The sequence below is a fragment of the Morone saxatilis genome, unplaced genomic scaffold (assembly GCF_004916995.1).
Source record: "Morone saxatilis isolate NCDOM2014 unplaced genomic scaffold, NCSU_SB_2.0 Contig15, whole genome shotgun sequence".
NCBI classification, from domain to species: Eukaryota; Metazoa; Chordata; class Actinopteri; family Moronidae; genus Morone; species Morone saxatilis.
The window spans coordinates 11,816,964-11,829,737 of NW_023339707.1; the positions used below are offsets into that span (position 1 = coordinate 11,816,964).

The following is a 12,774-nucleotide window of genomic DNA, read 5'->3' on the forward strand; positions in this document are numbered from 1 at the left end:
TATGTATGTATATATGTATATGCTACACAACACATCACAGCTACTGTAGGCACTACTAAGTACTAGGTACTGTAGCCTGAAACCTGAGCAGATGCAAGAGCCATGTTAGAGGCCACATGACCACAACGTAGGCATGGGTCAGCACTTACATCACGTAAAATGAGGAGGACCTAACAATTCCAGCCAATGGCACGGAAGCATCAATCAACACTGACATGATAACAGGACAACACTGAACATATAAACACGCTTTGAACATAAGATGCCACATTATAACTTGTTAAAATGCTCAAATCAAATAAATGCTCATAAAAATCTAGCTAAGAAACTAGATGCCTTTCATGGACACACTGCCCTCTCTCTCTCTCTCTCTAAATATTGCTACCAAAACATATTCTATGATGGCATTCTTATGATTAATGTTTAAACTCTACAAAGCTTTTGTCAAATCAACTCCAGGGTCTTTACCTAATTAAAGTGCTCAAGTGAATGAGACAAGACATTGGTCCAAACTCTACACAAACACACTATATAATCAAGAAAACAAAACGACAAAAGCATAAGGCAAACAGACAACAGAGATGCTGTTCAGGCACCAAACAATGTGCCTGACTGTGCTTCACACTACATCTGTTCAGTCTCAAGTATTGGTGTTGTCTCAGGGAGGGGCCACCAGACTGAGAGAGCGTGTTATTGGCTCCTCCGCTGGCCAGCAGAGACACCCAGTGGGGAAATCTGTGTATTACCACTTATTCCAAACATTTATATCACAGTACATTTTCCACATTATACTCCTAAAACATACATTGTCATACAATATTATACATTAAAAATTAAAAAAGGCTTTAGTTTTTACGCTTTAGTTCACAAAAAGACATCAAAGTGTAGATTGTAGTGCTTATGAAATGATGCCCGTAGTGGTCACAATTTGAGGAATGTACAATTAAACCCAAACATCATCCTCTTAGGGATGAAGTATGACAAATCCACAGTGCGGCATGGCAGTGAACCTCTTACTCAACGCACAGTAACAAGGGTAGAGATATATTCTTGTAGGACAGTAAAATGTCTCATCTCTGTATTACTGAACAAACAGCTGTGCAGGTGGAGCAGACAAAGCAAGGTGTCCTCTCTCCTCTTCCTCCTCCACATCAGAAGAGGATCTGTATCTATGGTGCGTTGCCACGGCTTCCCCTGGGTAACGCTGCTCTATTTTTAAAGAGGCAGGGTCACCAGGAGCTCTCATTCAGTGGCAGACAACACACTGACGCGCGTGCACATCTGCACGTACACACAGACAAAACTCACGTTTCCAATTCCTTCCTGCCTCTTGAACACAGACAGACAGCGTGAAGCTCATAAAACACAAGCCACTCTGCTTATCTCTGCTCGTGCACCGCCACCTCTGTCCTTCTACGGCATTGATTAAAATGGAAACGCTTGATTTAAATGATTGATTAAAATAGAAAAGCTTTGTCTAGGCCAGCTGCGACTGGAACAGCACAGAGATGACGTGTGCAGTGCTTGTTGGCAACAACTCCAGAGCCTTGTTTGTCGAGGAAAGGGGCTGTTTAAAAGAAAAGTGCTGCTCTGTATTAAGGCTCAGAGATTCTCTAATGATAGTGGGTGTCTGTGCTTCGGTGTTCGCTGGGAAAGAATGAAGAGGTGAAGCCTTTCCCCTCACACGACTGTGCTGTATATACACGATTTACTGTGACATCTTGGACTATTGCACAACACATATGTACAGTATTCTACATTAGTGGGGAAGTAGGGATAGAAGGAGATCCACAGTTTTATAACGACCCTACTTTGACTAGTTATTATTGCTGATGCATGATAGGCACAATAAACTTAAAGATGTAATGTGCTTGTAACACTGTTCACACTATCAGAATCACACATTACATACTGTTATGGACGCAAATTTGTTTTCTAGATGAGGATTGTTCTCATACGGTGATACACAGGTTTTTTTCTGAGTCTCCTTCCATCCTATCCCCACAAATAACAATCCTCTACAGCTGAACCAGAAAAAGATGAGGATCGCCTAGATCTAGGAACATCCAACTGTCTCAAAAATAACCTTCTCCAAACTGGTGATCACATGGGATTATGGTTCAGTACAACCTAAAGCATTTTAGCATTGCACACTCCGTAACCTTGGCCAGAACTTATTACAAAACAAATCCTGTATCTGAGCCCTCAGTGAGCCTTTCAAAGCCTCATTCCTTCCTCTGTTCCTGTCTCTGTCCGTCAATCTCTGCCCCTGTAATACCTTAACATCATATCTGGTGGGACTCACACTTTCATGATCCCCTCATTACAGCTGAGATTGACAGACAGTTATCGGCACAGATCCTACGGCGGGGAAGAAGGGAAGAACCACAGGCAAGGAGCGATGGAGCAGAAAAGGGAGGGATAGAGGGATTCAGTTCTGGGGGTTAAGGTGGGATGAACGCTGCAACAATGACCAGTGGATTTTCTCTCCCTCTTGATTTCCTCTGTTCCTCCCTTTCTTCCTCTGTCTCCCTCTCTCCAAGCAGGACCGGGGTTTAGTGGATGGAAGGATCTATGAGCTCAGTGGATCATAGCTCAGACTCGGGCGAGCCGATGTTCTGGTAGCCCGTCTTGGTGCTGGTGCCATAGTTGGTGTTGGTCATCTCCTGTGTGCCGCCGGGGCCTAAGTAAGCACGGTGGGCGGGCATCGGTGAAGGAGCCTCGCTGGGGTTCTTGCTGAGGATGAAGCGCTGCTCGTCCTGCTCTTCGAGGTTGGAGATGTCCTTCATCATGCCTTTACGGTAGGAGACTGACAGCTTGTTGGAGCCGTCTGATATCAGGTTGAAGTGGCGGACGATGTAGACGATGGGTAAAGGCAGCATGGCCACCACGATGAGGGAGTAGGCCATGGCTAAAGCCCAGGGAGGGTAGCTATGGAAACTCTCTGCGCCCTGGCAAAGAAAAAGGGAAGAGGATGAAAAAAAGTTAAAAAAGAGAGGAAAGAGGAGAAGGGCATTTATAGAGTAATCATCTACTTTGCCTCTTTGTTTATCTACTTTCTATCTAATTTTGTTATTTCAGTGAACACACAAACACAAGAGAAACTAAACACTAACCTCAGCCTCCACCCAAGCGTTGTATCCTGCAGGACTGATGGACATCTCAATGACTGTGGCGACAATGAGCACCACCAGGATAGCTGGCGACACATACCTCCACATGTAGTAGTAGAAGGAGTATGGCCTGAAACCAAGCATGTCCTCCAGGTCCTGCATGAACCTGTGAGGAAAGGAAATAAAGAGTGGGAAGGAATTATTATTTACGGTCTAAACCCAATTGGCCGTGCCAATGAGCAAACATTCACAATACCAGAGTCCTGGAATTGGACACCTTAGATGGACTGCAATGGCTGGATGTCTTCCTCACCACAAAGGAGAAAATCAAAAGCTTAACTAATGGTTTTTATTGCAGCCCCCTCAGCACCCCTACTTCCCTTCCTGTGTCCATGCAGACACTGTATAGTGAGAAGTAAATTGAGATTTTGGACATTTATTTATCATTGTGCATCATTACTCACAGGTTAATCTATCAAATCTGATCCATTGCGTTGATAATTGCACTCAGAATGCTCAGGATGCTTAAATAAAGTGGCAACAATAAATATCTTGCAATTTTAGATACAGACAAAGCTTCTACAGCCATGCTAATAGCTATGTGAGGCTGCATTTAGACACAGCGTTGCTTTGAGCTAAATGGCAATGTCACACAATGACAAAGTTATGTTAATTTTTATATTTAGCAAGAAATGTTTACTCTGTTCACCATTTTAGTTTGCCGTGTTAGCTGCTCTGTATTGCTGAACAATGCCAACGTTTACTAATATCACTAAACACAAAGACTGAGGCTGATGGGAATCATGAACGTCTAAACAACCTGTATTACTATCCTTTCGAGCCATAGTGTGGCTAAAATTATTTAGATTTTTTGTGAATTTGAAATGAAGTAGACAGCAGTATATGGCAAGTTTTGAAACAGATCACATACTGCAGTTCTTTTCCCAAACTCACCAGACACTGGAAATGTCTAGAGGCACTAAACATGCCGGCTGAAAATGAATTATTTCCAAAAATGACTTCATACATATTCAGTTGAGTTACCTCTTAGTGCCATAGATCCAGGCTACAGAGATGTTCTCCAGAATCACAACCACAGTGAGAGGCAAACCAGCTGAGTAGTCGTCAAACATGGCAACAAAGTAGTTGCCTGAACGCTGCACAAACAACAGACCTAACAGGAAGGCTATTATACAGCAGGCCACTGACAAAAAGAAGAAGAAACATCCAGTAAAAATCACAAATATCTCAATTGCATACAAGAGATTTGAGTTAGAGTTGAGACAGTTAGCTCACCACACAGGATCTCTTTGCGGATCTTGAAAGCATCCAGTATGGGTGTGGTGATGCCGGTCATGGTGCCGATCATGCTTCCCAGACCCAAGTTAATGAGCATGAAGAAGAACATGACAGACCAGAAGGGACTGGCAGGGAAATGTGTCATGGCCTCTGTGAAGGCGATGAACGCCAGACCAGTTCCCTGAACCGCCTGGAGGACAGACAGAAGACGAGTTACAGTGGTTAAAGGAAATGAGTGATCCTATGTGGAAAATCATCCATTTTTTTGTTCATTAACTCTAGTGCAGCCATTTAAGGCTCAAAGTATAAAAGTAAAAAGTATGCTTAAGTAAAGGACGGCTGTTTCTGTTCAAAGCTAATTGAAACTTCAAATAGGGTTGATCTCCCTCGTCTGTTTCGTCTTTTACATCATTTTCATAATGCCACAACAACAACAACAACAACAATCATAATAATAATAATAGTAGTAGTAGTATTGGTTATAATTCCCCTCAAATACATTCAAACTAAAGTAATGAGCCTGTTTTGAAAACATGGAAAGTACAGAAAAATAAATACATAACTAAGTAAGGTAATGATACATAATAAACTAATTAAGTACAGTAACAAAGTATTTACTATTTACTTCCCACCTCTGACAAACCATATAACTGTGTTATGAAAGAGGAAACTATGGATTGTGGGTATAGCTTAACTCCATCACCTGCAAAGTAGTTTTATTTTCCTACTCATTGATGAAGCTCTTATAAGCAATTACCTGTTTAGCCTTGACAGTGATGAGCAAACTTACAGTGAAGCAATAAAGGCTTTAAACTATGGCCATGGAAAATGCTAATCCCCAGTTGGAGGACACCTCAAACTTATTTACCACGATTCAAAATCAATTGATCAATTGTCAAACTGATTGATTGATAAATTGCTAATCATTGTAGCTGTAGAGGAAACACTACTTTGCTTAGCATCATGGTATTTTTAATCTAACCTTTCTTCTATTACTTTTTATCTGTATCTTGTTGTGTAATAATCTCTTAAACATAAACTACATCTTGATAGTAAAACACACTTCTGATTATTCAGAAATCATCAACGAACATTTCGTTCTCAGAGCTCGTGAACTCTTCCATTCTGACCTTGTTGAGTTCGTCCTCCAGCAAACAGGCGTCCAGGCCCATCTGGCCAAAGCTGTCCTCCTTCACTGTCTTAATGACGGCGTACATTTCTGCGTAGTCCTCTGAAGACAGGTGGGAGAAGTTGATGTGAGGCGGGATGAGCTCTTTGCTTAGCACACCTGTGTTTAGAAAGCCCAGGATCTTCTCTGCATTGCTGCGCACAGGAAATTAGAGATGCGGAGAAAAGGGATGTGTTAGTGAGTGACGGCTGGCAAAGGGAGACCGGTCAGGTTTGTTACAGTAAGACGTACTCACTCGACAACACACTTCTCGTTCATGACGTTCGCCTTGAACCCCAGGACAGCAAACACAACTAAAGTGGCCAGGATGGAGGTAACAAAGTTGATGATGGAGACCAGCGCTGCATCAAAGTGGCAGTTGTTGTCTCGCTTGTTGTAGCTGGAGAAAGCGATGACGCCTCCGAAGCCCAGACCGAGGGCGAAGAAGACCTGCGTAGCTGCTTCTCTCCAAACCTGTGGCTCCAACATCTTTTCCAGCTGGAGGAGAAGAAAGGGAAATGTCAAAGATTAGTCACAGATACGGTCATATTTATTGTCATTTATGCTCTTTAAACCCTCTTGAACATTGATAGTCTCCCCTCATATTTCATATATATTCTCTATCAGACTGATGACACCATGTTTTGTACATTATTCTATATGTCATCCTCTTGAAAGTCAGCACATTCGGTATTAAAGAAATCCATGCATTTATTTATTTTGCAATATATCTTGTACTGTGAGGTGAACTTTCAACTTCATTAGAAAACTGATGATGACTTGAGGCCAAAAGTAAAACTCACAGTTTATTGCAAAAGCACTAAATCCACTGGCTGGCTCTTTCTATTGTTTTCTACTTCTCCTTTGACATTTGACATCAGCAGACTACAAAATAATTCACATTACATGATATTATAGAGCAAATAAAAAAGTTAATTTATTTTTTGTCACAGTAAGTAATGATGCTATTCAGTATCAATTTGTGTATGTAGTTAAAGGTATTCACCACTAGAGGGAGACATCAACCCAACACATGAAAACATGAGGACATTGATGACAATTTCGTATGAGTGGATCTGAATGGCCTTGGTGGTAAAGCAGCTGAACAGCTTGCATAGACAAACTGTCACTTTTGTTGCACATCTGTTTGGCAGTGAACAGTCCATGAATGAATGAATACCAAAACAGCAGCAAGTTTAAACACAATTTTCACCCTCCAGCTTACCAATAATATATTTTATAGGACCACAGAAATTCACTACAGACTGCAATCCTGCTGAGGCAATCCTGTTCAGGAATTGCTTCTTTTTTGGTCAAAACCTGCCGATTTTCTCTCACCTTAGGGGTGAACATGTGGGCGATGCCGTCCACTGCTCCCTTCAGCAGCAAACCTCGCACCAGGAAACAGAAAAGCACCACATACGGGAAGAGAGAGCTGAAGTACATCACCTAAGAGAGAGAGAGAGAGAGAGAGAGAGAGAGTCAAGTACATTATACAGTGTTGCCATGGTCACGCTTTCCATGTGAGGCCTCTCACATGGATGAGGACCAGACTGCAACCATGCACACACACACACGCACACACACACACGATGAATCAATCTCAAAACTGCTTTGTGTTTGCTTGGCACTGAATCTGTGAAATCTTACCAAATGTGGAGTGGACTTTGAGTGGGTTTTGAGAGATGAGTCAAAATCCTTCCTACAGCATTTCGGGGAAGCATTGCAGTACTGACTATGATAATTGGATTACTAAGTTTAGTGTTCAAAAAACCGTGTCAAACCTTGGCGATCCTCGTATTTTCCTATTGAAAATGTGGGCTGGATGTTGCGCTGTGGTATATGACTCACTCCCTGGATCAAGATTACAGGATGTTGTTCCAGTTGTTGCCAAAAGGAGCATTTTCCATCTGCATCCTGAACCAGTCTTTGCTTGGTTCAGTTTAAGCTTATTAATGTTGCATGTGTCTCTTTTCCATAATATAGATGAGATCCAAAAATAGACTAATGCTGATGACAGGCTTGAGCATTTTACCTTTGACTGAAAAGCATTAGCAAAGTGAATAAAACTGATATGGATGAATGATCGATTAAAAATAGAATTGTAAAGCTTCTGAGCTTTTGTCAGAATTATTTATTGTCTGCCTCTTTATCCAGTATATGGTTTGGTAATCTCTATAGTTTGCGGGATCGGCCCCTGCTGTAAAGCCATGGAGACCCCATACCTTCCCAGAGGACTGGATGCCCTTGATGACAGCCAGGCAGACCAGGATCCAAGCTACCAGCAGGCACAGGGTCATCTTCCAGTTCAGGCCGCCTGTGTCATCGATGGAGCTGGTGATGTTGAGAGTCTGGCGGTACCAGAAGTAAGTGGTGGCTGAGCTCTTCTCACACTCCGGCACCACGACTACAACAGCAACGAGGAAAGAGAGAGAAATGGAATAAACAGTGCTATTACAGTGGAGTATGCACACATACAATTTGTTGTTTTACAGAAAACTTTACATATTTAATTTTACCTGTCATATAAATGTATTTTAAAATAGCCAGTGGTGGAAGAAGTACTTTTGAAATTACTTGTAAAAGTGACAAAACCAAAATACCATGTCCTCCTGACTAAAAGTACAAAAGTATGAGCAGCAAAAGGTACTTAAAAGTACTAAAAGTAACACATCATGCAGAAAGGTTCATTTTAAAATGTTGATTATTGTATGATGTATTATTACTGGTGCATTTGTGTGTGTGTGTGTAAGCAGTATTTTAATGATGTTGCTAGTCAATGTTTAGATCATTAATACAAATAATAATAACACTGTTGTGTGCTTAAATTGTAATACCAACTCATATTTTTGAATCTACTACTGAATCTATCAACATAATCAGCATACAGTGCAAAAACTTCTATCCTAACAACTATGTTTTTTTTTGATTAAGTGCAACATTATTCTCTCTCATTTTCTAATATTTCAAGATACTGAAACTAATTTCTAGAAAATTATCTCTCTGCATTGTCAGATTGTTCTACTTTTCAGACTCAATAACTGACAAAAAATACCTGCTAATATGGAGATTTCTGAGTGTTTTAAATGTTTAAAAGATTTTTGAAACATGTTTGCTTACTTGCAGTATTCATATTCTCTGCCTTTGCTGGTGCAGATCTGTGTTTATTGGTGCATTACCGCCACCCGTTGTTAGTGAAATAGTGTGAAACCATTGACGAGACTGTGGAGCATGTCACTCAGGTCTGTGTGCATGTGCCTCTGCATGTGCATGCACGAGACAAGGAAAAGGGGGCACCCACTCAGTGAAACATTGCTATATTGCAGTATTAGTCAAAAACTCCACAGAGTACCTTTAATATGCAAAGTAACAAGTACCGCTAACTGTTAGATAACTGTAGTGGAGTAGGAAGTACAATAGTACAAGGAGCAAAACAACTATAAGTGCTTCATAATTGCATAATTCCACCACTGCACATAGCTTAACTAAATCCTATTGGACGCTCCACGGCATCCCCGCTGCATTCATAATCATAAGCAGAGTCGACATCCTGTCCTTGAATGCTAATGAAAGCTAATGCCCTTTACTCTGCCAGAACCTGCATGTGCCTCCACCACAGGCTACCAGCTGCCCAGCCATTCGATGGACTAACGCTGTCAGCTGGGTCGTAGCATCTGAATGGCCTCGCCGACAAAGCTGCTCTGTAGGATGAAGCGCAGGGCAATCTCAGCCATAGAGACAGCACAAACACTTTTCTGTTAGCCTGCAGAGACACTGCTGCTTGACTGCAGAGCCGCAGCAAGGCAAGCTGTTTCAATGCAAAGACACGTTCTGCAGCTTTAAGCACCGTCCTGCATAGAACTGAGCAGCATGTGTGTGTTTGCATCAGCTGAGATACTGAATACAGAATAGTCCTGCAGGACTCTGCAGTATTAATTTTTCCTCTACATTGTGTCTTTTGTTTTGTCAGGTGTTCTTCTCTATTACAGTTTCAGCTGTGTTGTGCACTCACTGGCTTGGGTTCCATTTCTCTCGAAGGGGCATTCAGCCCAAGGCAGTGGATACTGGAAGGACTGGAAGAAATAGAAGATGCTCCAGCCGATAATCACATTATAATATAGGCCAACAAAACCGCAAACCTGAGGGAAGATGAGAAAAAAACAACGTATTACTCTTAAAAACATCACCACACAAATGTACAAACACAAACAGCACAGGGGACAAACAGCATGCAGTTTGTTGAGGCGAACGCCTCTTCTTGAGTCAGGGCACAGCCGCTGAGCATACAGCTTAAGTCAGTGTGTGTATGAATTATTGAGCTGTTTGCTCTCAGCAGCCAAGTCTAGGGTCCTCTATGTGAAGGTATTTATAGTTGCTGAATCTCCCTCTGCCACATCCGGGCTGCCACACGCCTCACTGCCCCAGGCCAGGCATCTCCCTCCTCTCTTTTGCACCAGATTTATGAAATCACTATCAGAAAGACTGACGCAGTAGATCACTGACTGACCGACTCAGCCACTGACTGACTATGTTTTAGGCTGATGACACTGATGGGATGGGGACATGATGGGTCACTACTCCTGCAGATGATGGGGACAGATTATGACACTGATCTGTGCTTGTCTTTGCATGCCGCTTGCTGTAAAACTTCAAGAGGAAGTAATATGAGCAGGCAGAGGCAGTTGTACAGCACGTTTATCGTCTCTGCACATAACATGTCTTACTCTGAGTTGAGAGGTGAAAGAGGGAAAATTACTATCTTGAACACTACATCAATGCAATAACAGTTGTTGATCTTTGTCCTAAATACCCATTGTATTTCTCTAAAGCTGAAGTACAATAATTGTGGTTTTACAATACTGTTTATGGCGTTTTACAAACAATAAGTCCAATAGGTTTATTAGTGGTAATTCAATCATTTATTAATGTTTAACAAATCAGTGATAAGCCATTAAAAACGGTTTGTGAGGCCACAAAGGGCCCCTTTGGTTGGTGTATATCTTTTGTAACTCTAGCTTCATTCATTGTTTACCAGCCTCAATGGCTCGCTGTAAAGTGGAAAAAATATGTCATGGGTTTTTCCACTAATAATAACACATCAAATATTAGTAGGTTATTAATAAATCAGCCTTCCTGCAGAAGGTAGGCACTCAAACATTGTAATCAGTTGGAGACATTAAAGAGACAGGTGTGTGGAGAGAGGCGCTGTAGTCAACTCATGTCACTTGCAATGGATTTCAATGGGAAGTTTTCATTGGGGGAATAGTATAAACTTCTCCAACCACTCGTGCAGCAAACAAATATATTCTTCACTGTGTAAACCACTGAATTACATTGTAATTGACATGATTTCATGCTTTGGTACAGACCTTCATGTACCCCTCATCAGCACATTAGTGACAACCTGTAAACCCTAAAGTTGTGAAGTTGTGATAAAAGGCCCCCTGAATCAACAAAAAATTAAAGTTTCTTGTGGCTTCTTCCTTTAAAAAGTATAAAGTACACACCTGTGTAGATGCATTTCAGGGGAGTATGACTCCCAACGTGAATTTTATCAAGAATCACAGAGCTTAAAATTCTGTGAAAACTGATTTTATAATCTGCAGATTAATTCACTATTAAATAAATAAATAAAATGGACCTTTATTAATCCACCGTAGGAAAAATTCAAGTTACATTCAAGAATGAAGAAAAACTGTTCCAGAACCAGCTCTTTGCAGCTCTATCATGCCTCATTGTAAAGTGCAACCAGTATTAAGAGTTACATGGTTAGTGAGTTCATGGTGTCTCTTACCATCAGACTAGAGACCCCGATGCCTCCCAGCTGTGGGTAGACGTAGTTCCACACCCCGATGCTACCACGCCGGATCCTCTGACCCACCGCCAGCTCCAGGAAGAACAAGGGGATGCCGATGAGGAGGAGCAGAATAAAGTAGGGAACCAGGTATGCACCTGAGACGGAGGAGGGACAGATGATAGTGGCATTACTGAGTGTACAGCTACATTGGTTATCTGAATGATTCTTTGTTTGCAATCCATGCAAGGACAAAAGCATATTATAAAACAGGAGAAAGGACTTTGTTAAATTATATTTGTCAGGCTCTATTTTTGGACTCTCTTCTTTTTTTCCTCTACTGCTCTAATTTTACTCTTTTCTCTTCCTTCTTTCCATCACACTTCTTACTGTTGTTCTTTGTCAGTCAACTTCCATTCAACACTTTGTCAGATGTGTCCATCTTTTTTGCAGAAGGACAATAGAGAGAAAAGCATCAGGCACTCAAAGACAACAAGTCATGTCCAGTCCTGCTTACGTCAAGACATGAAGGGGCACCATGGCGACAAAACCATCCGCATCCAGAGAGGATGGGCTCCAACTGATGCACGGCTGAAAGGAGCAGCCTGTTTCCAGACTAAAAACAAATGACGTTTGACTCAATCAAAAATACTGATCATGTCATGATTGGCCATTAGAGCTAGCAGCAGACAAAGGAAACAAAGATAGGGACACAGTGTCATGTTACATAGTGGTATTATTATCTGGACTGTTAGAAGTGACTGCTGTGTTGCTGCCTACTTTCACTGATCTTTGATGTCTATTCTGGGCAGCAGAGACACAGAACAGAGAAAAGCAAAACATGTTAGTGAGGAGATATTTTGGTAAGCTGTCTGTCTTATTGTTATTCCTTACAGATATGGCACAGTTTTTTGACCCACCAGCAACAAGGAAGTGGTCAGATCATATAGCATACATATAGCATGTAGAGGATGATTCCTGTTAATTTTAACGACACCTTGATCTTTCTTTGGTTGAAAACATATTCTTGAAGAAGGTAGGCTATCATATTTATGGCACAATCATGGAAATACAAAACCAGAATACATTAAGTTTTAAGGATATGGATCTTCATGATTGGCACAATGAGCTCGATGATAACCAGCAGTTTAATAGCTACTGACTGTTTAAGACTGAGTGACTCTCTGACTTGTCATTTTGTTTAGCTCAGCCCTGTGTAAAAAGCAAATCTGTATAAATGTAGGTGTAGTACTCACAATCTGTTCATTTCAGAGAAGAGATATTTATGTGACTATACAGGAGATCAAGGAGGCAAGTATCATTGTATATGACTTTGTCCTAGATTTGTTGATGAGAGAAACCCAACCAATTAGGCACAATCATGCTCCCAGGGGTTGAAC

General features: G+C 41.4%; 1 protein-coding gene across 1 annotated transcript in view; it reads right to left on the reverse strand.

The window, feature by feature from the left end:
* Positions 1-361: 361 nt before the first annotated feature.
* Positions 362-12,774, reverse strand: part of slc6a17 (solute carrier family 6 member 17) — a 19,842-nt gene continuing 7,429 nt past the window's right edge. Inside the window, exons 3-12 of the mRNA XM_035655859.1 lie at positions 11,375-11,532; positions 9,593-9,719; positions 7,806-7,987; positions 6,919-7,029; positions 5,837-6,078; positions 5,543-5,735; positions 4,410-4,602; positions 4,158-4,317; positions 3,117-3,279; positions 362-2,951 (exon numbers count right to left, since the gene is read on the reverse strand). Of these exons, the coding sequence (XP_035511752.1) occupies positions 2,589-2,951; positions 3,117-3,279; positions 4,158-4,317; positions 4,410-4,602; positions 5,543-5,735; positions 5,837-6,078; positions 6,919-7,029; positions 7,806-7,987; positions 9,593-9,719; positions 11,375-11,532 (1,892 nt within the window). The 3' untranslated portion in view covers positions 362-2,588. The remainder of the gene's footprint in view (positions 2,952-3,116; positions 3,280-4,157; positions 4,318-4,409; positions 4,603-5,542; positions 5,736-5,836; positions 6,079-6,918; positions 7,030-7,805; positions 7,988-9,592; positions 9,720-11,374; positions 11,533-12,774) is intronic.